Source organism: Dermacentor albipictus, chromosome 1, assembly GCF_038994185.2.
Source record: "Dermacentor albipictus isolate Rhodes 1998 colony chromosome 1, USDA_Dalb.pri_finalv2, whole genome shotgun sequence".
Lineage (NCBI taxonomy): Eukaryota > Metazoa > Arthropoda > Arachnida > Ixodida > Ixodidae > Dermacentor > Dermacentor albipictus.
Genome location: NC_091821.1, coordinates 316,311,081 through 316,339,001, shown reverse-complemented (window position 1 = coordinate 316,339,001; position 27,921 = coordinate 316,311,081). Strand labels below are relative to the sequence as shown.

The window sequence follows — 27,921 nt, the reverse complement described above, 5'->3', positions numbered from 1 at the left end:
CTACTGAACATCCCCCCTCCGTCCAGCTCGGTACGAGAGAATTTCTGCCAGAAGAGTGGCAGCTGCCATCAGGAGTCCGGCAAGCCACGACAGGAAGACGCCCTGCAGGGAGTCCAGCTGTGGGCCTGCGCTGTCCCCGATGTGGCTCTGCGCCGTCAGGCGTCGACATGGGGGAATTTCGAGTCGGCTGTCTCGGTAGAACTTGGCTATGAAGCCTCGTTCCATGAACAGCTCGATCCTGCGCCGCGCATGTAGTCGTGTCCTGGAACAACGTTCTGTCGACAGAACACCATCGTTTCGGACAACAAAGACTAGATTTGCAACCCTCTCTCTTCTTACGTGCCGTTTCTGTTCTTAGTGAACATATACATCCGCAGAGCCAAGTGCTCATTCATAACTGTAAAAAACAATGAATGTAGGCCGGTTTGCAATGGCAGTCCACAGCATTGCAGAATGTGAGGGCACACATTAATTTTGTTATGTCCCATAGGCAAAAGGAAATGTGACACAAAAGAGTATGGAATCACTAAGCACGCCAAAAATTTTACTGTACTATTGTATTGAGTATTCGTTGCTCTCGACAATCCCGTTTTGTAGCTCGCTACTCGGTAATCATTTACCTAACTCCAGATCGTGTGCTCGAATTTATGACATTATTGCAGTGTCTGTCCTTCAGAAAGTAATAAGTTACGTTGGAAACTTTTCATTCGATTCCTCCGGTAAATTAGATGTCGTCATATCGAATACGGCATTCGAGTGGTTTTGTAGTTGCACGACAGAAAGCGTCGCTCACATTTCTCCGATAACCCGACGCAGAGACTTGTCCACTCCTTTGCGCATGAACATGGACATGGGCAGCTGAGTGATGTGCTTTGGAGCGTAGTAGAACTCAGCATCCAGCGGCACTAGCTGTTCGCACCGGTTGCTCATCACAGCCGCCACAGGACTTTCAGTGAAGATCATGGCTGCTTCACCCTGCCACGGGTTATGAATAGCAACGTAAGTTTTAGCTCTAACGGAGCTTACGTAACACAGAGCGTGCACTGAATAGCAAAGGCAAGCGCATCTATTGATCCTCAATACTCGATGGTAACCTTAGAGGAAAAACAATTACTTATCCTCTTCAATCCATAGAATGTTACTTGTCGGAATACGCGAAGTTTACGCCGCTAACCCTGACTTTATAACCATCAAAACAAGGGCACCCTTAACAACGAAGTCTGTGTGGTTACGTACCCGTGTACTGGTTCCGCACGTGACTTATTTTATTGCTTTTTGTTCTATACTTCCTTTTTTTCCCTTTTTTTTGTACAGACACATTGTGGACTCGTACGGGGCCAGCGCACAGTTACGCTAGCGCCGACGTCCCCGGGAGCTCTCTGAAAAACCGGCGCAAACAAATATGTGATATAGAATATTTCTACATGCCACCTAATGCAGCTTAAGATATTATAGACAAACTGTTTCATTCCTTTGACGACGTCTACTAAGTAAACACCTGCGCTCAGAAAAATAAAGAAACACAAACTATGAAAGAAAGAGGAGGCCCGTCAGATTGAAAGGGCAAAGGCTGCACCTTCAATATTCGACGGAGCACTGGCAAGCTGAACATGGTCTCCTTATCCATTTCGCCATGTTGACGCTTGATTCTCTGCAGGACTTTCTTGAAGACGTCACCTGGCGTTTCCTGTGCACAATGTATTGTTAGCCAGTCGCAAATATCATACATTGGTTTTTGTGTTACTTATTAAGCGGTATCTGTATGAAACACACATATACCACACGTGAAGCCTACGTGTAGTCCTGTGCGGTGATGTGTCAAAGAGAGCGAACTAGAGCACAGCTCACACTTTGGGGGCGCATGTGGTTCCGCAAGATCTAACGATGAAAGAAAGTGCCATATGTACACAGGAATCAGTGTCACCTACCACAAATGTCGTCTGCTACAAATCCTAGAGCTTTTACCGAAAATCTTAATGTGAGAAAATCACACATTTCATCGATCGAAATGGGCTGATACCTCGTCGTTAGAGCAAACAGCTGGACGCGTGTTTATTGTAGCAATGAATTTTGCCATTTATCACAAGCTTTGCCCATTTAACCACGGACTACAAGCTGTGCTGCTCAAAGAGAGAAGTAGCAAAAAATTCGAACTGCTTCTGCCTTTAAACATTCCCAAACCATGCGCAAGTATTCATTAATCTTGCTTGCAATGCGGAGCGCGAACACCACAGGGTGGAAATCCTGGCCGAATGCAACATCACCCTCCGCAGGAGGAACGGCCGTTACTTCGCTGCCATGCACCATTCGCTACGCGCTGAGCGTAATAAGCTCAACGTCCTCATTCAGAAGGCAGTGAAACAGCCCCGGCCTTCCGATCACCACTTCCACGCATAAATTCCTCCATGTCGGCGTGCACAGCACTCTAGAAGAGATCACCGAGACTCAGGAGCGAACGCAGGTGATCAGACTCACGACAACCAAGGTGGGCCGCCACATTCTGTGCTAGCTCAACTTCTTCGCCTCGACGACCAGCGATCCACCGAGGTTGACGGCGCGTCCACGCGAGATTCGAGACTTCATCACAATAGCTCCTATTCCGCGAAACGTACATCCTGTCCATAACAGAGGCAGGCGCCTTGCCCGGGCGACCGCCCTTCTCCAGCGTACAGACATGAAAGCAGACGACATCACATTCGTGGACGCCGCCACTTACCGAAAAAACCGAGCCTTCACCGCGGTCGCCCTCTCGCCACACAGCGGACCCTCAACTCAGCCACGATCCTCATCCGAGAACCCGGGGTGGTGGAGCAAGTAGCCATAGCCCTGCCGGTGCTCGACGGCAAACGGGAAGTGATCTACAGCGACTCCAGACTATCCATCAAAGCCCTCGAACGTGGCGTCGTCTCCGACCAGGCGTTACGCATCCCGCGTTGCGCGGATCCGAGCAGCCTCAAGCACCACACTGTCATCTGGTTTCCCCACCCATCTGGGTCGGGTGCCGGTCGCTCCGCCAAGCCTCAACGAGATCGCCCACAACGCAGCATGCGCGCTGACCGACCGTGCCATAGCCGGGCAGCCCCAACTCGTCGAGCTAGAGGACAACCGGGATGCGCTCCTTACGTACAGTGAAATCACAAAACACTTCTACCTGGGGCACCGCATCTTTCCACCACCACACCCCAAACTTAACAGGTCGCAGGCGCTAACGCTAAGCTAACTACAGCCGCACATGTACTCAAACCCCGCCAAATTGCACGTTTTCTATCCAGACGCATACGTCTGCGACACGTGCCCTTCATTCGGAGACACTTGCACACATGCCCTGCACACTTGCACTTGTACACATGCCCTGGGAGTGTAGGAGCGCTGTTCGCGCGCCTACTTCGGCCAAGTGGGTGAAGTTCTTCATAAAGCTCACTACTCGTCCACCAGCAATGGGCCATCCAGCAGACCCACGAAGCGGCCTCCAGGTACTCCCTGTCGTTCCGTAGGCGGGAGACGCCCGCTACGCGCTTAGCGCGTCCAGCAGGACCATAATAACATTTTCCAGTCCAGTCTTGCTTGACGAGCACAAGACGCTGTAAGAGCTCCTACCGGTTACTCAAACTGAAAGACCTTATTTTTTAAGGGCAAAGGCGAACAACGGCAAACATCATCCCAGTACAGAGCCATCGCCTCCAAAACAGTGTCTTTCTGTAGAATGACTCATACTCGTAAAGGATTCGGGGCAGACATGTCATTAGGTCAAAACTGGTCGTCTATTTCTCAAACATCTGAAAATAGTTTTGTGCCTCCATAGCTCGCTTTTTATGCACCCCTTAGAATATTGGCAAGAATACGTACGAGGACGCGTCCTTAGAGTTGTGAGACCAAATCAACGAGGAAGCCTCTTGAAACGAGCATGTTGACAAGCGAAAGTTAAATGCCATAAAATGTAGCATGATACATTTTAGAAAGCAAAACGAAACAGATGGAACCCCTCGTAGGTGTGGAGCTGTAACCTATATATATTTTTTTAATTATGGGGTTTTACGTGCCAAAATCACCTTCTGATTATGAGGCACGCCGTAGCGGAAGACTCCGGAAATTTCGATCACCTGGGGATCTTTAATGTGCACCTAAATCTAAGTACACGGACGTTTTCGCATTTCGCCACCATCGAAATGCGGCCGCCGTGGCCGGGATTCGATCCCGTGACTTCGTGCTCAGCAGCCCAACACCACAGCCATTGAGCAACCACAGCAGGTTGATACATATATACCAGCCTTCTTAATTTATCATTAACAGAATTTTTAGAAATCCCCTGTCGCATGTTGTAACATTCTACATCCTGAGCTATATAATATAATAATAATATCCGCCTATATCCGCCTATATAATATAATATAATATCCGCCTCTATGATGCGGATATTACTTGCACACGAAATTAAAATCAATACCTGACTAATTACTGAAGCTTCGCTAACTAAATTTTAAACGAATTACTTTACAGAACTTATTAAAGCTTACGAGTTATAGCCGGCGACTTCAAAGATCACATTGACTTACAATGAATTCTAAGGATAAAACTCGTTTCCTGATATTCGTTCCTAAAGATTGTGACGAAGTGCGTTAGCGTTTCAGTAATTTCTGAGCTTCAGTTGATTGAAAGAAGACGAAGTGCTTCTCTTGCAGAACACAGCTCGCCCGCCTCTGTGATTTTCTGGACTTCTCACTGCACTTGTGGGGTCTACCACCCCCTCCATCGCGGTGATGGATGCACAACACCCCGAGGACCCTCCCGGTTCCCGTTCACCCGCGGACACCGGTTCGAGAAAGCAAGGAAATACGTCGAGTGATAGCGAAGACACAGAGCTGTACTCCGCATCAGGTGACGAGTCCTCGGAAGACATATTTCGGCTTGTCCAGTACCGCAAGGCCAAACGAATAATTCTCAAGTCATCTTCGGCGTCCAGCTCGAACATCGTGAAAACAGCGCCTCAACGATGACCTCACTCCATCCATCATGTGAAGGGTGTTTGCAGAAATTCGGCCATGTGCCCTCGATGCGCCGGACCCCACTCAGAAGACAACTGCAGCGCAACCACGATGAAGTATCCCAACTGTCAGGGTGATCACTGCGCCTCTTCCAAAGACTGTCCCCAGAGACTGTCCCCAGATCAAGAAAGGGATCACCATTCTTAAACAAGTGCTGAGACAACTCTACCCACAAAAAAGTCGCTGTGAAAGTGCGGCGAAGACGTCACCGTCCAAGGTCTTAACGACGAAAAATATCAACTTTTCAGGAAAAGTCAACTCATCAAGCAGCACCATCAGCGGAAGTTTCCAGCACTCCAAACACCGATGTTGGAATTGAGAAAACTGTCGGATCCCCCTCTACGAAATAATGGCCGCCACTTCTGTGTACACTACCGCCAGAAGAACCGCAGAAGAAGCCGCCCCCAGTACAGCAAGGTGTTGTATCTGAGGAGTCACGGAAAACAGATGAGCAAGCGATAGCTCTTATTAGGCCTTTAATGAATGTTATTCGCGCGTTGCTAAGCAACATGCACACACCGTCTGCCAGAAGAGCGCTTCAAGTACTGGATGCTCTGAGTCTGGTGCTGGCAACCCTTGAGTAGATCATGGCTCCACAGCCACTGTCTTTTAGGGATGAGGTCCGACAAGTAGCTATTTTTCAGTGGAATGCCCGCGGACTCAGAGCGTGCCTTTCGGATTTCCGTCGCTTCGTGTATGCCAATATGTTTCCCATTATCATCATTTGCGAGCCGAACTTATCGAACACGACCAGGCTTTCTGGATATGAATCGTTTATGTTGTCAACTGTTGGTGAAAACAGTAAGGTTTTGGTCTTTATTCGCCTCGACCTCACCTACATTCATCCGCCTGTACCACCTAATGACGATAATCAATATATATGCCTAAACGTAAGGAAAAGGAATTTGGCCTTTACTATTGTGGACACCTATACCTATCTCCGTGAAGTGGGTTTGATCACAAAAAACTACTAGACATCCTTTCCTCAAATCCCGATCTCTGGGTCATTATTGGAGATTTCAAAGCCCATCATAGACTCTGGGGAAGTCCGAAGATCAACGCAAGAGGCAGAGCTCTGGTATCTTTCGCCTCCAATAATGAACTTCGACTGCTGAATGATGGAAGTCCTACGTTCTTACGTGGCTCCACGTACAGCAGCTGTCTTGACTTGGCTTTCGTCTCACGAAGCCTTGTCAGACGTGCAGAGTGGTTTGCGGACATAGAGACGCATGGAAGCGACCATATCGCCCCGTACATCAAGATAAGAGGATTGTCCCGTCCAAAATACGGGATACGATCCAAAGAGTGGACTGGTCTAAATTTTAGTCTATCATGGAAGAACACTGCGACGCCAATCCATCTGTCGACTTGGAAGAGGCAATCAAGAGCGCGGTGCAAGACACTATGCGTACTCTCACATGCCCTTCGAAACTGACAGAATTTGATGTGTAACTAGACCGACTTCGAGCAATCCGACGACTTGCTGAATGAAGATACCGACGTACGAAGAAAATGGACAATTTACGGACCGCCAGACGCACTAAAAATGGCCAGGCTTAGCTTGGTTAAGCCAAGAATGCGTTGCATATTGCGCAAGTTGGGGCCCAGCTTTTCCTCCGGCTGTCGTGACGTCACGTCACGTGGTTGCGCTAAAGGTCAATGGTGGCTGCCCAGCCGCGCGCGCCCAAGGGCTGAACTGAGTGATTGCAATATGCAACGCATGAAAATAGAAGCAACTTAATAACAAACATGGGAAACTTAAAAGAGAATAGACCCACATATGAGACGCGCAGCAATGAACAATGGCTCATAACCTCAATGGTGGCTGCCCGGCCGCGCCCAAGGGCTGAACTGAGTGATTGCAATATGCAACGCATAAGAGAAAATCCAGCGCCGGTTAGACAAGCTCGAATCGCAAAGTTGGACTGCCTTCTGTGAGTCACTAGATCCACGCAAGCCTTTATCGCAACTATGGAGAACGGTGCGCGGTTTCGAGACAGTCCCCGTACAGCGATTCCCATTCAAGGCTTTTTCCCTCTCTCAAAAGAGACCGGAGATTGACGTGGCAGAGGATTTCTGTGCCCGATTATCCGGCCAACTCACAACTACCAACTATCCATCGTCTTCGAATAGTTGTCCGCCACCACGTGATCACCGCATGGATCTACCATTCTCAATCCACGAGAGAGAGAGAGAGATAGCACTTTATTTACACCCGTCAGAGAGTATGGGTGATCGGGTGAGACGCAGCTCTCCCTATCACCGTCTACCTCCCCCCTAGACGTCGGCCGGAATCAGTTGACTTCCGGCGGCGGCCTGGGCTTGACGGATGGCCTGTTTTTGGGCTTGCTCTTCCTGGCTATGGAGGGAGGATTCCCATGACTCTCTGTTTCCATGTAGGCCGTTTAGTGCTGGGCAAGCCCAAAGCATGTGATTTAGCGTTGCTATGCCTTCACAGTTTTTACATTTTGGAGAGTGCACCTCAGGATGCCATTTGTGCAGAATATACGGGTTTGGGAAGGTACCTGTCTGCAGTTTTCGCCATATTACCTCTTCCTGCTTTGTGAGAGATCTATGGGGGGGAGGCAGAGTTCTCCTCCCCATTCTGTAGTGTTCTAGAATTTCTCTGTATGTGGTTAACTCTCGCTTTTTGGACAGGAAGTAATCTGCCTGCGCTGGGGCCCGGTGTGTGAGTCCTCGGGCGACCTCATTGGCGATCTCGTTCCCTGTGAGTCCACTATGAGCGGGTGCCCATATTATCCTAATTAGGTCGTTAGGTACGTTCTCCTTGCCTGCTTGCAGAATTTTGCCGGCCTCTTTGGAAACCTTACCTTTGTCATAGGCTTTGATTGCAGTTTTAGAATCGGTGATGACTATTCTAGTTGATGGGTATGTGATTGCCAGGGCAATCGCCGCCATCTCTGCCTCATCTGGTGAAGAGTGTCGTACGCTACAGCTAGAGACTAGCTCGCCTTTGTCGCTCACTACTACTGCAGCATAATGTCCTTCTGGGTATTCTGCCGCATCGGTGTACACTACCCCTTGTTTTTGGAGGAGGGAGCCTTGGAGTCTTTGGACCCTGCTTCTCCTGCGTTCCTTGTTGTGTATGGGGTGCATGTTTCTTGGGATAGGGGTTATTCTTAACTTGTTAGCAATTTCTTTGGGGATGACGGTTATCCTATCACGTGATTCTGGGTTTTGATAGCCCAGGTTTCTGAGGATGGATCGGCCCGTTTTGCTGCCAGTTAGTCTGATATATTGTGCCGTGAGTTTCGCCTCGCACATTTCCTCTAGGGTGTTCGACACTCCTAGGTTCAGAATCATCTCGGTTGATGTGCATGCTGGTAAACCTAGTGCTGTTTTGACACCTTTCCTGATGAGAATGTCTACCTTGTCTCTCTCTGCTTTAGTTGTTTTTAAGTACGGGATAGCGTAGGTGATTCTGCTAATGATGAAAGAATGAACGAGCCTAAGTAGGTTTGCCTCTTTCATCCCCGCGTTTTTGTTTGCTATCCTCCTGAGAAGCCTGCATGTTTGGTTGGTCGTGGCTTCTAGTCGGTTAATTGTTTCGGTGTTTCTCCCATTTTGTTGTATCCACATACCCAGTATCACGAACTTAAGGCAGCATTAGCTTTGTGTAGCCGCACATCAGCGCCAGAACCTGACGGAATTTCCTACCTAGCTCTGTGTCACCTGGGGGAGCGAGCGAGAGGTGTTCTCCTTGAGTTGTACACTGAATCTCGGAGAGATGGCACGCCACCAACAACCTGAAAGAGAAGTCGCCTTGTTCCATTGCTAAAGCCTGGAAAGTCGCCATTGGAACTCTCATCATATTGCCCGATCGCTTTGGCGAACTGAACTGTATGGGCAAAGTAATGGAGAGGATCGTCCTAGGACGGCTGGACCACGACACCTACCCGGATGCCATGGCGGGCTTTCAACGTGGTCGATCATCGATCGATAACCTCGTCGACCTGGTCACCTACATTCAGCATGAGAAATGCCGTAAGCGTCTCTGCGCGTCTTTATTCCTCGACGTTAAAGTGGCGTATGACAACGTTACGCATGAAGCCATCCTCTCTGCTCTCGCAGAGGTAGGAGTGGATGGTCGGATGTTTTAATAGATACGGAGCTATCTCTCCATGCGATTCATTTCTGTAAGCACCGAGGGAGGCCATACTTGTCTACATTATAGCTACCACGGCGTCCCCCAGAGCGGTGTACTTAGCCCTGTGTTATTTAATCTAACACTAACTGCTCTCCTTGAACACGTGACAACCACAGTCAGGATATCAATGTATGGCGATGACATCTGCATAGGACGTCTGCAGTAACACGCCTACATTTGTGAGCGAGAATTCAGAGAGCCGCCACACAAACTGCTGTCTACCTCAGTAATCGAGGCCTGGAAATTTCCTCCGAGAAATGCGCAGTAGTACCATTTGCGCGCAAACCCATGGAAAACTACAGTGTAATGATAAATGGCCATATAATACGACGGGTCCAATCGTACAAGTTTCTAGATGTCATAATCGACAGGGACTTGTCATGGAGCCCTCACGTATCATACGTGAAAAAACGGTTGACAGACATCTGCCACCTGTTCGAGTTTTTCGTTGGCAAGGCCAGAGGAACGTCGACAAGTGCCATGTTACAATTCTACAGGGTGCTTTTCTAGGAATTTCTGCGATACAGCATGCCAGCAATAACCAACACAGGTAAAATGAATCTGCGCACAATACAAAGTCTTCAGGCTCAGGCGCTCCGGATCTGTCCAGGCCTGCCTCAGAGCGCTTCAACTGTGGCTACGATAGCAATCGCTAGAGACCACTTTGCCCAGACGCACATTGAAATTGAAGTGCTCAGAACCCACATAAGGCATTTAGCCAAAACTCCTCGTCACCACTTAGCCTCTCTACCAGCGGACAGACCACACACATCTTTCAGCCAAACGATAAACGCATATGATGAATCTTTGACAGCTTGTTTCACTCCGGCTGCGAGACCTTCGATTCCTCCATGGTGCCTCGCTCAGCCAAAAATCAACCTCACAATACCTGGCATCTCGAAAAAAGCTGATCTATCATCTCCAGCCCTTAAACAGCTCACGCTACTATATTTGTACAAGAACTACCGTGACTCTACGCATATTTACACAGATGGATCTGTCCTTCCAAACAGCTCCGCGGCGGCAATCGTCATACCAGAGAAAGCTACAATAATCTAATTTAAGACGACCCATGCGACAACATCGACGGCAGCAGAGCTCACAGCGCTCATTACTGCCCTTCATCACAGGGCCTTACTTGAGCCCTAACCCTCAGCCACGTCCCTCTTTACCCTTCCCCCTTTCAATAAAGTTTATCACCACCACCACCATTGGTGATGAACCGCCACACAAGTGGACGGTATTCTGCGATTGGAAGGCGGCACTGCAGTCTCTACTGTCACATTTACGACGCGGACCGCACGAAGAACTAATATTTCATATTACAGAGACGTTCTAAGGTAATCGCAAATAGAATCCGGAACACCTTCGACTTCTGTCAACCAAAGGACCAGGCAGGATTCCGTAAAGGCTACTCAACAATAGACCATATTCACACTATCAATCAGGTGATAGAGAAATGTGCGGAATATAACCAACCCTTATATATAGCTTTCATTGATTACGAAAAAGCGTTTGATTCAGTCGAAACCTCAGCAGTCATGGAGGCATTACGGAATAAGGGTGTAGAGGAGCCGTATGTAAGAATTCTGAAAGATATCTATAGCTGCTCCACAACCACCGCAGTCCTCCATAAAGAAGGCAACAAAATCCCAATAAAGAAAGGTGTCAGACAGGGAGATAAGATCTCTCCAATGCTATTCACTGCATGTTTACAGGAGTTATTCAGAGACCTGGAGTGGGAATAATTGGGGATAAGAGTTAATGGAGAATACCTTAGGAAATTGCGATTCGCTGATGATATTGCCTTGCTCAGTAACTCAGGGGACCAATTGCAATGCATGCTCCCTGACCTGGAGAGACAAAGCGGAAGGGTGGGTCTAAAAATTAATCTGCAGAAAACTAAAGTAATGTTTAACAGTCTCGGAAGAGAACAGCAGTCTAGGATACGTAGCGAGGCACTGGAAGTGGTAAGGGAATACATCTACTTAGGGCAGGTAGGACCACGGATCCGGATCATGAGACTGAAATAATCAGAAGAATAAGAATTGGCTGGGGTGCGTTTGGCAGGCATTCTCAAATCATGAACAGCAGGTTGCCACTATCCCTCAAGAGAAAAGTATATAACAGCTGTGCCTTACCAGTACTCACGTATGGGGCAGAAACCTGGAGGCTTACGAAAAGGGTTCTGCTTAAATTGAAGACGACGCAACGAGCTATGGAAAGAAGAATGATGGGTGTAACGTTAAGGGATAAGAAAAGAACAAATTGGGTGAGGGAACAACGCGGGTTAATGACATATTAGTTGAAATCAAGAAAAATAAATGGGCATGGGCAGGACATGTAATGAGGAGGAAAGATAACCGATGGTCATTAAGGGTTACGGACTGGATTTCAAGGGAAGGGAAGCGTAGCAGAGGGTGGCAGAAAGTTAGGTGGGCGGATGACATTAAGAAGTTTGCAGGGGCAACATGGCCACAATTAGTACATGACCGGGGTAGTTGGAGAAGTATGGGAGAGACCTTTGCCCTGCAGTGGGCATAACCATGATGATGATGATGATGATGCTGCTGATGATGATGATGATGATGATGATGACGACGACGACGACACCATATACGTGATGCAGGCTATGAAATAACCTTGCAGTGGCTTCCAAGTCACTGCGGGATTATCGGCAATGAACCGGCGGATCAAGCGGCCCGCTCAGCCCATGCTGAGGAGCACCACGTCCCGATTCCCCTTTTTAGAATTGACGCAGCACGGAATCTCCGCCTACTTGCTCGGCAGTGTACCGCGTCGCAATGGAATGAGCCACATGGAAGAAATAGGCGACTGTACTCACTTGATCCAATATCAAGTCTTCGAGCGCCATCACCACTTTGCCGTAGAGACGCGACGCTTTTATATCGACTGTGACTGGCGTTGCCTTTACCAAAGCCTATACATTCCGCATAGGGATCACGGACACCACAACTTGTGACCACTGCGGCCATGAAGAATCGATTGACCATATTTTGTGCGCCTGCCCGCAGTACAGTCCACAGAGGGAATGCCTTCGCCACGAACTTGACCAACCGGACGACCAACCGCTATCGGAAAAGAGAATTTTACATCATCGAAAGGTCCTACCGTCACAGAAGAAGGCCGTCAAAGCACTATTGCGCCTTTTGAGATCTACCGGCCTTTGTGAACGTCTTTAACTGGAACGATTTTTTTTTTGCTTTTTTCTCTCTGCCCTCTTTCCAACACCTATCTCCCATCCCTTTGTAGTGTAGCGAACCGGAGTCGGATATCTGGTTAACCTCCCTGCCTTTCCTCATCATCTATCTCTCTCTCTCTGAGCTTCAGTTCATAAAAGTGTGTTTCGTTAAAACAGCGAGGGGAGCAACAGCGCTGTCTAACCGCAAGTTTGACTGAGCTTATGTCGTGAATCGTGCTTACTTTATAATTTTTTCCAAGTGTATATGCCTAGCAAAATCAGTGGCTTCAATTCGCATATTGCATTATGCGTACCATAATATTAAGTTAACGAGATCATTAGTGAAGCTTCATTGATTAGTCAATTCACAATTTTTATGCAGTTTAAGTAATATGCACCATTTCTTAAATATCATCTTAACCTTTTAAAAAAAAGCACACCACGGTGTGATTACAGCAATACACACATTTCAGTAGCTTCATCGAAAAAATTCAGAGATGTCAAGCCAGTTGTTTGAAAGCCATTCAAAATTCCCGCTATAATCACATCTTCATGTAACACATGCTTCAGCCAGTCATAAAGGCGCCACGAAACTGTGTCTCGTGGCAGACATAAACTGTGGGAATACCTTGACAAATGAGTAGAACGCGGACCCTCTGAGGACGACGGGCGTGACGCGGTCCTTCTTGGCCAGGTCCTCGATGCTTCGTATGCCCGTCACTTCGCTCCTCACCACCAGAGCTGCCTTCATTTCGCCAAGAAACGAAGTGCGCATCACGATCAAGGCGAGGAGCCAGATGGTGATCAGGCACCTCGGGAGCGTCAAGTAGGGAAATTTCTCGAACCCTACACAGAGTCAATACATGTCTGTGGAAGTTCTGACTACAGGGCGGTACTCAGTACTCATTTTAGTGTTAACATACACCAATCAGCAGGAAAAAGGGGGACAAAGCAGCGAATATAAGTGAAAATATTGAAATAAAATGTGTTAACATTTCATCGCGCGCTGAGAGAATATGAAAAAGCTGTTCGTAGTGTTGTTATCTAGCCATCCTTATCAAATGCAGCAAGAATAACGTAATGATAATTAGTAACTTATGTTAAATGCACTGGCCTCTCATGGTAAGTATACATGCAGCAATTGTTTTCAGAAAAAAGGAATTTCAGGGAACACTATAGCTTTCAATATACAACGCTTAAGGTAACAACGCATTCTGGCTGGTCGGCGCAAGCGAGAAACAATACGCTTATGTTAGACTGATAATTGTAAAGCAAACACACATTTTTATTTCATTATAAAGATACCACAGCCAACGCAACCAGAAGCTCTCCTTTCTTCTATCTCCTGTTGATTCACTTTTCATTTTCCCACGGGAGATAGGATGGTGAAACGAAGCAATCTCTGGCAGATCTACCTCGCTTCCTCTCTTCATCTCTCTCTCCTTCTCGTTTGTGTTTCAGTGTTTGTGCATTACAATGCAAGTTTCTCGTGCTGAAGGCTTAGCCAGACAATGTATGTACATCCTTCAACACTCCAGCGTTTCTTTTTCTTTCTTTCTTCGTCCGTGAGGGAGACTTCTGTGGATCGACCAAGCGAAGCGAGGGGAAGCGGCTTAGCTGAAAAAGTGGGTTTGCGGAGCCGCTTAGCTTTGTCATGCTCCCACGTGGGTTGTTCTACCTGTCCAGTGCCATCCCCACAGTTTTACCCACCCCCCCAACCCTGATTCTTGCACAGACCTGCTCTTTTCATGCAGTTTCAAGCATATAATCACCCGGCAATAGTTTATGACGAGGAACGCCAGGCGCATTCTATGACGCACGTCTCTAGAGCATGGATGACGCAGTGAGCATTTCGCAACATCTTCTTTTTTTCAAGCCTTTCTTTCTGTACCCGCTCTTTCTTCCGTGTTTACTTCCCCTTTCCCTTCTCCTAGCGCAGGATAGCAAACCGGAGGCTTTAACTCTGGTTAACCTACCTGCCTTTCTCTCATTTTCATTCCCCCCTCTCTCTCTCTTGCAACATCACAAACATAAAACAGGGCCGCTCCTCATATTTCCCGACTGCCGACAAAACGTTAATTATAGATCAAAGGTCAGCACGACTCAGTCAACGGAGTCAGAGGCCCGGCAACTTTTTCTCAAATGGAGAGTCTGGGGCTAAACTATTTGGCTCTCAGTCACACGACTGCGCTCTACATTACAGATCTGATTGGTTCATCGCGTGCAGGCGCGCGAAGCTTAATGTAACATTGTACGCTCCACTAAGAGTTGAATTTTTTAAAAGCCCACGGCACCATGCGACAAATAAAATTGGCGTGTCGATGACCATGGGTATATCTCAAACATTCATCTGTCTATCGCAGCTTCGTTGCTGATTGTTTAGGGGCCAGCCTAATTCAAATAAGGGAAGAGGGCTAGCCGCCGTCCAAGCGATTTTCTCGAGATGATTTTGTCTCCTACATTTCTGAAAAGTTCGGGATGGCCAGTTATGTTCCCGCTCATTCTTTTAAAGCGAGCGGGATTAGCCATGCGAGGCTAATCGGTCACGAATGTTTTGGAGCGCGTCGGAGCAACGTTTTTGTAAGCAATAAAAGAAATGAGTATTGTATCGCTTTACGAGCATCATGACGAGGACTGCCTTCATTCATACGGCGTTTTAGTTCCCGCTTCAGAGACGCATGAGTGAAAAGAGAGCATTGGTCCGTCTTTGCGATGGCAGCACGGCAGATAGGTAGATTCAAGCTTGATGATGATGATATTTATTGGCATCCCCCTTTTGAAATGAGGCTACGGCGAAAAGTCAACTAGCCTGCTTGACCTAATCAAGTTTTACTAGATCTATCGCTATCTAGCCTTGTGCCTAAGGTGTCGAACTGAAACGATTTTGGGTTCAATTTAGGTTCACGTTCAGACTGCTGCATATATTCCCCTTCAGTTCCAGTTCTACTCCAGAACAAAAAATATAGCGATTCAAATTGGCTTGAACCGGTTCACATCGGTTCATAACGGTTTTGAATTAAGGTGAATGAAAAGTTTTGTACTACCCGGCGAGATTATTGGAATGGGAAACAGTATATTATAAATTTTTTAAGTTAAGGCGCCTTTTATTTACGAAAACTTCGAGATTGGGAAATGTCGCGTGCATAAGGGCATGCGAATATTTTAGGGTTGAAATATGGGGGAACACGATGTTGGAAACTAAATTTTTATTTAAGTGGCTTGTTATGCTGGCTGTTTGCTCCTAAAATGGTGCGCATTCAATGTACGTGGCTGGGGAATCCTACGCTATGCCAAGCTTTTAAAATTTAATACGGGGAAACTCCAACCCTGCAGAGAGCGAGTGCCATACTTCAATCAGCCAGGCGACGGACAGTTGCGTCATCAGTGAGGCCGTTAGATGCAGTTTGAAATCTTTGATAGCTAGGAATCCACCATCTCCATTGCCTGCCAGTAAAGAGACCTCGGGCTTAAGTTTTAATAACCATTGTGACTCCCCAGCCTTCCTTTCCAAAAAGCTTGGGATCCACTGCGGGATACACAGAAGCCTCAAGTGTGCCTACAAATACCAGCAACTGCAAAGAAGGCCGAGGTGTCATCAACAGTTCTAAAGCAGCTTACTTTATCGCTTTTACACTACGTGTATGCGCACTGCGTTTAGATTCGCACGGACGATTCGTCCACGTGTGCATACGCAACGGCCACTAGACAGCTTTAGTTTAGCGTACGTAATACCATTGCGTGCGCTATAATATAGCGGGTCGTCGCTGGGCATGCGAAGAATGCTAAACGACCCATAGCCCTTAGCGTCCGCGCACTATTTCTGAGATTCAGCGTTATCGTCTTTGCATGGTTTGCGTGGCTTACCTAAAACATGGTAGTGGTCCCTGCTGCCCACTTACAATTCAATTTGGCATTGCTCTTGCAAAATACACTTCATTCGCAGCAAATGGTTGTATAAACGGCTTTCGCTTAGTCTCAGGTCGCTTCGACGACAGAGTATTATGCATATCCTTGTGGCAGGCACGTACCCAGGGGGGGGGCCCGGGGGGCCCGGGCCCCCCCCGAAATCAAGTGGCATACCCCCCCCCCCCTCTCCCCACCCACGCCACCACTCCTCACACATTTCTAAAGCGCCGCCAGATCAATGTTGAGACTTGGAAGCTGTTCATCGGTCAGCATTATGCTGCCTTTTTCACTCCTTTTAGATGGCGGTAGTTATCAGCATCTCTTGTAATGTGAAGGACAGTTTCTCATAGATTCCGCACCCGTGCGATTAACTCGAGATGCGTTCAGTTGTCACCATCTATTCAACCGTCATGCGCATAGCTGTTGCTTTTGTTAGTTCAACCTTCTTTGTTTAGGCTGATTCTGGGACCAGGAGAGGAATGCGGCAGTTACTCAGCTGGTCTGTACTCTCATGGAACGAGTTGCCATCGGAGAAAACGCCAATTGCGTTTAACTTTTCCCTTTGATTCATTATTTCCTTGAGTTACGGCTCGCCGCGATGCTGGCAGATGCCCGGAACCATATACACGTGATATGGGTTATATAAGGTGGAAAATAAAATAATGTGAAAGAGCGTCCATCATGAAACCCTGCAATAACCCTTAAACCCATAAGCAAAATGACTGTCGCCTGTTACCTCGTCTGCTTTTCCCTAACTGTATAGCACTTTTCGTGCAAAATTGGCAACTGGAAACAAAAATCGCAAGGAGTTGAGAAATTAAGCGATCTACTAAGGGAGAGAGCCAAGGCAACAACCAAACTGCAAGTAAAAGCGAATAATAAAAAAAGTTAACCGTTGTTTATGAGAATATTTATGGATCAATATCTTTTTATTTAAAAAGGAAGTAGAGAAAACGCCGCCGGAAGTGGAGAACAATTACTTGTTTTGAAGGCCACTTCTACAGTTATTGGTCGAACCGCCTCACGTAGCCACTTCTCTGCTGTGCTTATGTGGGTGTTTTTCTAACCTTTCGCGGTGAGCGCAGTACGTCTAGAATCGCAGAGTCCTGCGCTCTACGCGGTTGTATGGGACTCGCGGCCGCACAGCGTTACGCAATTCGCGAAACTGTCAAAACTGATCAACAAGGCGAAAATAACTGATATTCGAAACTATAACATGAGAAAGACTGAAGAAGTTGTAAAAAATGAACGCAGCCTGAGATCAGCAAAAAAGAAACCTGGCATAGGACAAACCAAGATGTATGCACTAAAAGATAGGAAGGATAATATCATCAGCAATCTCGAAGATATAGTAAAAGCAGCGAAAAAATTCTAAGATGACCTGTATACAGTACCCAGAGGAGTCACAATACCTCACTTAGAAACAGTAATGAACAGGATACAGAAGCTCTCCTATAACTAGCCATGAGGTCAGAAAGGCCCTGCAAGACATGAAACGATGAAGAGCAGGAGGAGAAGGTTGAATAACAGTCGATTTATTCAAAGATGGAGGAGACATAATGCTTGGAAAACTGGCGGCTCTTTATACGAAGTGTCTATCGACTGCAAGGGTCCCAGAAAACTGGAAGAATGCAGACATTATACTAATCCACAAAAAAGGAGACGTTAAAGAATTGAAAAATTATAGGACCATTAGCTTGCTCCCAGTATTATATATAATATTTACCAAAATAATATCCAATAGAATAAGGGAAACACTGGATTTTGTCAACCAAAGGAACAGGCTGGCTTCAGGAAGAGATACTTTACAATGGATCACATCCATGTCATCAATCAGTTTATCGCGAAATCTGCAGAGTACAATAAGCCTCTCTATGTGGCTTATATAGATTACGAAAATGCATTTGATTCAGTAGAGATACCAGCAGTCATAGAGGCACTACGTAATCAAGGAGTACATAACGCTAACGTAAAAAGCTTGGAAAGTGTTGCTACATGCGTGTGGTACTTGTTTGTTTGAACGATGCGCGTGGGCGCCATCACTCCAGAAAAGAGGAGGAAGAACGAACTGGGCTCGCGCTGTGAATCTAACCGGTCAGCGCTGCAACCGTTGTTGTAAATATAATCTGTAAATAGTTTCTCGTCTTACTGACTCGTCCTTCGCGTAAGAATATCTACAGAGGTTCTACAGCTACCTTATATTCTACACAAGAAAAGCAGGGAGATACCTATAGAGAAAGGGGTCAGACAGGGAGACACAATTTCTCCAAAGCTATTCACTGCGTGCTTAGAAGAATTCAAGCTATTAAACTGGGAAGGCTTAGGAGTAAAGATCGACGGCAAATATCTCAGCAACCTTCGGTTTGCCGATGACATTGTTCTATTCAACAACAATGCAGACGAGTTACAACAAATGATTGGAGACCTTAACAGAGAGAGTGTAAGAGTGGGGTTGAATATTAATATGCAGAAGATGAAGGTAATGATGAATAGCCGGGCAAAGGAACAAGAGATCAGGATCGCCAGTCGGCCACTAGAGACTGTGAAGGAGTACGTTTACCTAGGTCAATTAATAACAGGGAACCCTGATCATGAGAAGGAAATTCACAGAAGAATAAAAATAGGTTGAATCGCATACGGCAGACATTACAGTTCCTGACTGGAAACTTACCATTATTATTGAACAGTAAGGTGTGCAATCAGTGCATTTTGCCAGAGCTGACATATGGGGCAGATACTTGAGAGTAATTTAAGGACAGCGCAAAGAGCGATCGAACGAAGATTGCTAGGCACAACGTTAAGAGAGAGATAGATAGCGGTTTGGATCAGAGAGCGAACGGGTATAGGCAATATTCTAATTGACACCAAGAGGAAAAAATGTAGCTGGGTAGGTCATGTAATGCACCGGTTAGATAACCGCTGGACCATTAGGGTTACAGAATGGGTTCCAAGAGAAGGGAAACGCAATCGAGGACGACAAAACACTAGGTGGAGCGATGAAATTAGGAAATTCGCGGGCGCTAGTTGGAATCGGTTGGCGCAGGACAGGGGTAATTGGAGATCGCAGGGAGAGGTCTTCGTCCTGCAGTGCACATAAAACATGATGATGATGATGATGATGATGATGGAGGTGGTGGGCCCCCCCCGAAAAAAAATCCTGGGTACGTGCCTGCCTTGTGGGGTTTTCCAGATCGCTTCTCGTTTCGAACGAGTCGAAGCTTAACGAAAGAAATGAATGGATGGATGGATGGTATGTATGTATGTATGTATGTATGTATGTATGTATGTATGTATGTATGTATGTATGTATGTATGTATGTATGTATGTATGTATGTATGTATGTATGTATGTATGTATGTATGTATGTATGTATGTATGTATGTATGTATGTATGTATGTATGTATGTATGTATGTATGTATGTATGTATGTATGTATGTATGTATGTATGTATGTATGTTATGAGCGTCAATTTGGGAAGGGTGGTGGGTTGCGCAACCATGCTCTCGTTATTTTATTGATGAATGTCCTACCTATGTTAAAAAAGAAAAAAGAAAGACAAACAACCCACGATGAATTCCCACAACCAAATTTTCTGAACCCCTGTTGTGAACTTTGTTTTTGTACGCCTGCGTTGCTTGTCGTTTTCTTAATTTTCTTCTACCAATCTTCCAATCGCCTCTTACTAATCTTTATTGCGGACATGTCTACTTTCCCCCTACTCTTGCTGAACCCAAGGGCTTCAAGGAGGCCAGTGATTCCTAAATCGACCGCTGGGCAGATATCTTCACATTCAAATCAAACTGCTCCATCGTTTCTCTAGCTTTACCGAAGCAAGCACATTCTTCTTCTTACTTCTCATATCTCGCTTTATAGGTGCGTGTTCTAAGGCATCCCGATCTCGCTTCGAAAGGTAGTGACCTTCCCTTTGAGTTATCATAAATTGTTTGTTTCATGACTACGTTTTTTCCTCTTAAGTAGTTACTCATGGCAGGTTTCTTTTCTATTGCCGCCACCCATGAGATTATTTCAGCCTCTCTGCATTTCCTCTTGACGTTCTTCGTTGCTTTGTTGCTCACCCTACAGGCGGGATGCTTGATGGTAAGCTCCCTAGTTATTTTTGTGCACTGTAAATCAATATTATTCCTGTAAAAAATACCTCTGAAATGGATGGATGTATGTTATGAGTGTCCCCTTTGGAACGGGGTGGTGGGTTGCGGCACCAAGCTCTTGCTATTATACTGCCTAATGTCCTACCCAGGTTAAACAATAAGAAAAAAACACCACGAACCCCCACAACCAAATTTTCTGATCCCCTATTGCGAACTGTGCTTTTCTACGTCTCCGTATTTCTTTTCTTCCACCAATCCTCCAATCGCCTCATACTAATCTCTATTGCCGAAATGTTTACTTTGCCCCTGCTCTCACTAAGCCCAAGACTTCAAAAACTTCGATAAATCAACCGCTGGGCACATGTCTTCACATTCTAATAAAACATGCTCCATCGTTCCTCTAGCTTTACCGCAGCAAGCACATGCTTCTTCTTCCTTCTTATATCTCGCTTTATAGGTGCATGTTCTAAGGCATCCTGATCTCGCTTCGAAAAGTAGTGAGCTTCCGTTTGAGTTATCATAAATTGTTTGTTTCATGATTAGGTTTTTTTCCTGGTAAATAGTTACTCATGGGAGATTTCTTTTCCATTGCCTGCCCCTTATGAGGTTACCTTAGCATTTCTGACTTTCCGCTTCACGTTCTTCGTTGCTCTGTTGCTCACGATACAGGCCGCATACTTGCTCGTAAGCTTCCTAGTTTTTTTCATGGACTTTGAATTAATATTATACCTGTGCAAGTACCTTCGAAACAATCGAGATGTCAACGCCACCTATCGGTGAAGTCGGGAGATAGCCGCGACGATGGCATGTGGCCTCTGAGAGGCGATGATCTTGCAGGGCAAATAAAACGGTAACAAGCCTACGCTGCTTAGCGTACGCTGTACTATAGCTGTCTACTGTTGTTGTCCTGACACGTCTGGTCGCAGCTGAACGCCGAAAGTCGCATATAACCGCGTCCACGGAATTAGAACTTGTCACCCTTTGTGCTGCTGTTCATTATATTCGACAGGAATCATCATTTAAGTGGGCAGTGTTCTCCAGTTCTGAAACAGCTCTTTAAAGCCTCCCGATGGCACTGCGCCACGGTACTCTTTGCTAGCACAATTTAGGCAATTAGCGAACTTATTGTTGAAATGGTTCTCGCTGCGAGTGTCCACCAAGCTACGCTGCGAGCGTTCAGGGGCCTATAGATCCGACTTTACATTTCCTTAAAGAAAACGAAGTTCCCCCCACGAAGAGAAACATTTGATATAGAGTCGTGGCAGTTGTATCGGCAAAGCGAACCTTGGGAGAAAAGCGGCCTCACGAGTGTGCCGAGGGCCCGCGACCATCGCCATCGCCGCAGCGCGCGGCCGCATGCCTGTCCCCCGACTTGCGCTCCCCGCTTGTCCGGGAGGGGCGCGGACAAGACGGCCGTCAACACGAGCCAGAGCAGGAGCAGACTCGCAGCGCTGGCCAGCCACACGGCTCCCGAGAAGGCGTTCGCAAAGCCGAACACGTTGGTGGTGAAGTGCAGCGGTTTGGCGGCGAAAATTATCATGTTCTCGTAGGCCCACGGAAACGAAGGGTGGGCGACGTTCAGTCGAGAGCTCGTTATAACGAAAGGGCCCGGTGAGATGTCCGCCTCCTGCAGGCAACAGAGACCGGGAATTATGTTTGGATGGTGTACGCCTGTCACCTTCCTGCGCAGTGCGTTCGCAAATCTGTCACAAGTAGCCGCGACGATAACGTCTTTTCAGCTACCCTGCGTCTTCGCACACCGAGAAGGCTGTCAAAAAAACGGGAAGAGCGTCGTTTACGGTGAAACAACGCTCGTATTCTTTCTTTTGTTTTACTGAACTTACAATAAAACAGATCAGATACCTAACGGCTACTCTTTGTCCATGCTGTACACAGCATGGACAATATTGTAACAATATTACAGCATGTAACAATATTGAACAACTTTGCACACGTGAAAAGTTGGACTGTCATCACTAGAAATCGGGGCCTGCTATTGAAATTCAAATCAAATAATAGCCACTAATACCTCATAATCACTCTGAAGTCCTCATAGGCCGACCATGGTGCTTAGAAAAACATGCCGCAGAATGGGACTTGTCCAGGATATTGTTACAAAACCTACGGTGCGTACACCCGCTCTTGCGACATCGTTCAGTCACCGTTCAAGTCATTTCTGTGATTTGCTGCTTTGGAACGCGATCTTTCTTTTACTGTTAGTACTCGTTTCGACAAGAGAAAAAAGACGAAGGCAAACTTACGTTTCTAACAAGCATTCCCATTTTTCCTGACCAGTTGCCGTCTGGAAGAGCAACTCCATAGATGCCGTCGGCAGGTGATGTGAAAGTCGCTCTGTGTGTGTGTGTTTTTTTTTTTATGCACAGAAAACATTACAATCGTAAACAATTATTGAAGACGCACATATGGGCAACACCATCTCAAGTTTAAGAATTGCCGAAAGCCTTCAAGTGTGGTACAATAAAGCTTTCTTTTCTTGAACAGATGTATTTTTATACGCCTATGACGTCATGTTTCGGCCTTTTCAGTTGAATTACTTGAAGAAGTGGACACTAGTAGCCCTACAAAAGGCAATGTCCAAGCAGATAATTTAAAAATTATTATAACCTTTCCAATTATTTTCGTTGAGGCACTTGTTGGCACTTGCGATATTGTAGACGAGCAGTCGTAAAGTAAAGGTAAACAAAACGGAGATACTCGCGGAAATGTATACTCAATGTAGTCCCGCTTTCAAGATACCAGATCTCAATATTACCTACAAAATCCGTTGACGTTCTAGTTAGCAATTATAAAAAAAAAGCGCGCTTTAAACAGTTAAGGACAGCCTTACCTGGAACGTCAATTCATTTTAGCATATTTTTGGGGCGAGTATCCGAAAGAGACGCGAGTTTAGTCTTGGCATTTATTCTGTCTAGATAGACTCAGTCCTTTTAGGCTTCCGTTTTACGACTGAAACATTTGCCCTGAACTCTATAACTAAAGAGTTTTAGTGACTATTTTTAACTACCCGCACACACACGTGCGCCCACACATGTGCAAGCACAGGAACACACGCCGACACGCACGCGAGCGCACATTATTAGGTTACCGCGGACACGTAATGTTTATCTGCTCCACCTGTTAGCGCGCTTATTTAGGAGGAAGCTTTCTCTCGGGGGCTCGCATCTAAATACATAGGAAAGAATAAATCATTTTTCTCGACCACTAATGCGGCAAATCTGTTTAGGTTTGCAGCATTTAAAAGGAAATGTTAAAATCTAGGGACTATTGCAAGCGTCCTTATTATCTAGGCCGTGAATTATTTCATAAAATATTTTTGAAAACTGCAAAAACAACACTATCAAGTTATCCGTAATTCAGCGATGAAAAACGATACCACAATTTATAAATTGCATATGATATTACATCTAAACCGGACCAAATTCACACGTTACACATGGTTCCTAAATGCAATGATAATATGTAAGTTGGACTTTTGCAAAACCATTGTAAACATTTTAACAAATTCAGGTAAGATATAAATGAATATGTCACTCGTGTCCACATTGGATGTTCTAACGTATGCGGTTTCCAGAAGTCTACTAACTGTTCTTGGTGCAGTGTTACGCAGTTGTAAGCTTGGTGGGTCTATATATTCCTTTGAAACCTCAAGATTTTCGTCAATTAAAACACTTCAGGTCCTAAATCAAAATTTCGCCTTCTAATGTCACCAGAATTTAACTTTCTCTCCTAAGTGAAACCATATCATAAGAAGTCAACAAAGAGACACCAAGGATAACATAGGAGAAATAAATTGTACTCACTAATTGAAATAAAGAAATGATAAATTAATGGCAATGAAAGTGGATGAAAAAAACGACTTGCCGCAGGTGGGGAAAGATCCCACGTCTTCGCATTACGCGTAATCGCATGCGTAATGCGAAGACGTGGGATCGTTCCCAAACTGCGACAAGTCGTTTTTTCATCCCCTTTCATTGCCATTAGTTTATCGTTTCTTTAATTCAATTAGCGAGTACAACTATATTTTCCCCTATGTTGTCCCTGGTGTCTTTATTTGTTGGCTTCTTATGATATGATCAATAAAAATCGGGCCCCTCTGTTAACCGCGTTTCTTCTCATTGAATAATTAAACCCAGTTTTATTAGAATAGGCCCAGGGGTTACCTCTGAAAAGCAGCTGTGCATTCTACATGTGTTTCAATAGGCGGCATGAGAGTTGGGCCCGAGCTGAAGCTTCATCTTAACATCGATTCTGTTGCCAGGGAAAGTAACACAAAGACTGTACTTATAAGACTGAAGCACATTGATCTGCCTTCTTGCCTGTTTAAGCCCAAGTAGTTTACCTAAAAAAAGAAGCATTTCTTTTTTATTCTGGCTTCACAATTTCATCTTCCAATGAATGTTTTGAATGAGAGAAAAATCGACGGGATACCCACTGGAGACGAAGTGCCTCGATGATAAGCATCATAAGAGTTCCAACGATGCCGGTCAGCTCAGTGTGGCCATTATGTTGAAGCGCATCCAGATACGGAGGGAACTACGTGGACATTAGTAAAAAAGCATGGCAATTCACTTTATCATGTGCCAAAATTGCAGAAAACCATGCTGAATCCACAAGAAAGCGTTCACAACTGTCAACACATCTCAACAAAAAAAGTGCAAACATTGATGACATATTTGCATTTACTGCAAGTTATAATGCGCAGAAATGTTTGTTGTAGATATATACTCGGAGAAAGGACACACATATCTCGATAGAACGACAGAATGCTGAGCTAGTTGGTAAGGATTCATTATGCAAAAAAGGTGAGCCGTGCAGACAGGACACAAGAGTAGAGAAGGGGACAACACTTGTCCACTTCTCTGAGTAGAGAAGTGTTGTCCACTTCTCTACTCTTGTGTCCTGTCTGCACGCCTCACTTTTTTTGCATAATTAATATCTCGATGCTTTATTTCTATTAGCATTATGACATTGTGCGTTTATTCAAAAGTAGAATATTAAAAGAAGACGAAAAGAATTTAACAACCACTTCGATCGGGCTAGTTGGTACGATTTCATGGTAACAGTAAGCGGGAAATTGACAAGGGCAAATGAGCAACGAAACGCGAGTGCTAGTAAGTTTGCTAAGGATGAGAACGTACTGGCATTACAGGGTCTGACAAGAGCGCGAGCGGTTCTCCCGTGGCTGCAGAATGGCAATGTCTTCGTTTTCTCACCTGTCTTCACTGGCAGAGTAGGAACAGGGGAGTGCTACATAGTATCTCCAGCGCCGGCGTATATGTGCTGGTATGCTCCGGTGACGAGGGTCATGGCTTTTGCACTTTTGGGGTAGACTGTACATGTGCACACCCACGCACGCACACAACCGCGTCTAAAGAGCTATCAATATGTGCAAGGAAAAACCTCATGCAGGGGCACGGTCGCTCTATTCAATGCGGTCCCCTTGTATCTCTGATTCGTCACTCTCTTCGTCTGTTCCTTTCCCTCTTGAACCATTGCGTTCGGTGAAGCGTGTAGGCTTCGAAATTTCCCTAACTTTTATATTGTTCTGAACAAATACACATTTCATGGTTGCTAAAGTAACCGCAAGTTAGTATTCATATAGGTATAACCAGAACGTGTCCGGGCTCACGAAGGAGATGAAAGAAATACGAGAACCCAAACACTCTCAAAAGAAAATGGCCACGCAGAAATTAATAATATTTGGTAAGAAGACTCCGGCCTTGTAGGGTGTTGACATGGCATCTCCACAATCGTGAAATGATTTACACTTTCGGAGAACGTTTTACGTGTGATACAAGGAGGAAAGAGAAAAGAAGAAGGCAGGGAGGTTAACCAGAATAACGTCCGGTTGGCTACCCTACACGTGTGATACATATTCCGCGATAGGCTGTTAGTACCGCACGCGCCCAAGATTAGTTGTGGTTACACTGTATCGTACTATTTGTTATGCCGCTTTCCTTGCTTTGGATGTTGTAAAGTTTCTCGTGTTGTCTTCTTAGTGAACAAGCAACTTTTCTAAATAAAACATTCACTTGACAGGACGCGCTTACTCTGTCCACTTCTTTCGTTTGTCCATGTTATTTCAGGGCTTCACTTTCTACCATACAGAAACTTGCTAACTCGTCAACCTGTCAATTCGACTACCAAGCAATGCCGTACGACGAAATTGAACATGCGTACATTAGCTGGGCATTTCTGACAACAACTTACCTTGACGTAGGCTACGCGCAGCGCTGTTCCGTTAAATGTCATTTTGACTGCAAAGGCCCTTCTACAGCCCTACCTCGCTCAAGCTCGACTGACGGCCCTTGCGTTCCTTCCTCGCCTACGCATTCGTTGATCGCTGATTAATAGTCATGGCTCGCGGCATCAACGTCAACAACCAAGCCGATTCTCAAACATCGCACTTTAGATGAAATCTTGAAGCTCACTGAATAAGCTCCAAACTGTCTTCACGTAAGGACATATACACCAGCTCAGCGCTATGGCGATGAAATCTACAGCTGTATGAGTTCTACGGAAGAAAGGACAAACAAAGAAGATATCTACATACAACAGCCAGAACAAGCATCTTCTTACTCGTTTTTGCACCCACATTATAAATCTGTCTTTCAGTGTATAATTCTCAAAGCTACACTCATTTTGAAGAACGTTATCACTTTAAATGTTCTCTATAAGCATATTTTACTGGAATGGCTACCGAGGAAACCTGCGATAAGGCTTGTGAACGAATAAGTAGAGGCCCTTGTTAAATTATATTCCTCGTACCGAACTATAGCAACAAGGGCCGTAAAGCGATCAAGTAAATTTTTCTGTGAATGCAATGTAAATGAAATCAGGGGGAAAAAAGGTGGAAAAAAGAGCATAGTTAGTGCTGTTTGTTTCTCTTAATTTCGGCCGCGTTTTTCGTCGTAATGAGCACAACTGCGAAGTCCTGCTGAATTTAGCACTGAGCCGTCAGCGTACATATTTAACTGTCCCTGGGATACTGGGCATTACTATTTCAGTCCGATGCGGTTTCTTGAATTGAACTCGTAGCAGAGAAAACAAAAAAAAATTATTAGATTGAATACTCTCGCATCAAAATCTACAATGAAAAAAATAAAGCACTGAGGATACACCAATCCTCAAAGAAAAATTTAAAGCCTTGGTAAAACAGTGCGCTTCTTTCTATCACGCGAAAATATAAATTTCTAAGAGTCAACTAACTCACAACGTGATGTTACTCGGCTCAAAATATTGCGGTCACCGAATAAATATGAATTTTTTGTTAATCGCGCAGAAATAGAAAGATGGAACGGAATTACAAAAAGGCGAACATATGTACGTGCGTTTTGCGCGGAACTTACAACAAATGTGACCTATTTCCCGTGATCGCTATTCGTGATTGCTGCATTGACAGACCTCTTCGGTCAACACAACGCCGACTGGAACGGGAAACTTATTGCAGATATGCGATGTTTGAATGAT

The 27,921-nt window shown here is 45.6% G+C and overlaps 1 protein-coding gene across 1 annotated transcript; it reads right to left on the bottom strand.

The window, feature by feature from the left end:
- LOC139051331 (glutamate receptor ionotropic, kainate 4-like) lies at positions 1-26,703 on the bottom strand. The gene is made up of 6 exons (XM_070528368.1): positions 26,662-26,703; positions 24,880-24,984; positions 21,715-22,057; positions 13,041-13,258; positions 794-975; positions 1-238 (listed from the first exon to the last, which is right to left on the bottom strand). Exons 1-6 carry the CDS (start codon positions 26,701-26,703, stop codon positions 1-3), a joined length of 1,128 nt encoding a protein of 375 aa, XP_070384469.1.
- Positions 26,704-27,921: the final 1,218 nt, after the last annotated feature.

Coding starts and splice junctions, on each gene's coding strand:
- LOC139051331 (XM_070528368.1), bottom strand. CDS start 26,703: ATGACATTTAACGGAACAGCGCTGCGCGTAGCCTACGTCAAG. Junction 24,985..26,661: donor TGCGCGTAGCCTACGTCAAG/GTAAGTTGTTGT, acceptor ATGTCCACGTAG/TTCCCTCCGTATCTGGATGC. Junction 976..13,040: donor CGTTCTACTCATTTGTCAAG/GTATTCCCACAG, acceptor AACCCGTGGCAG/GGTGAAGCAGCCATGATCTT.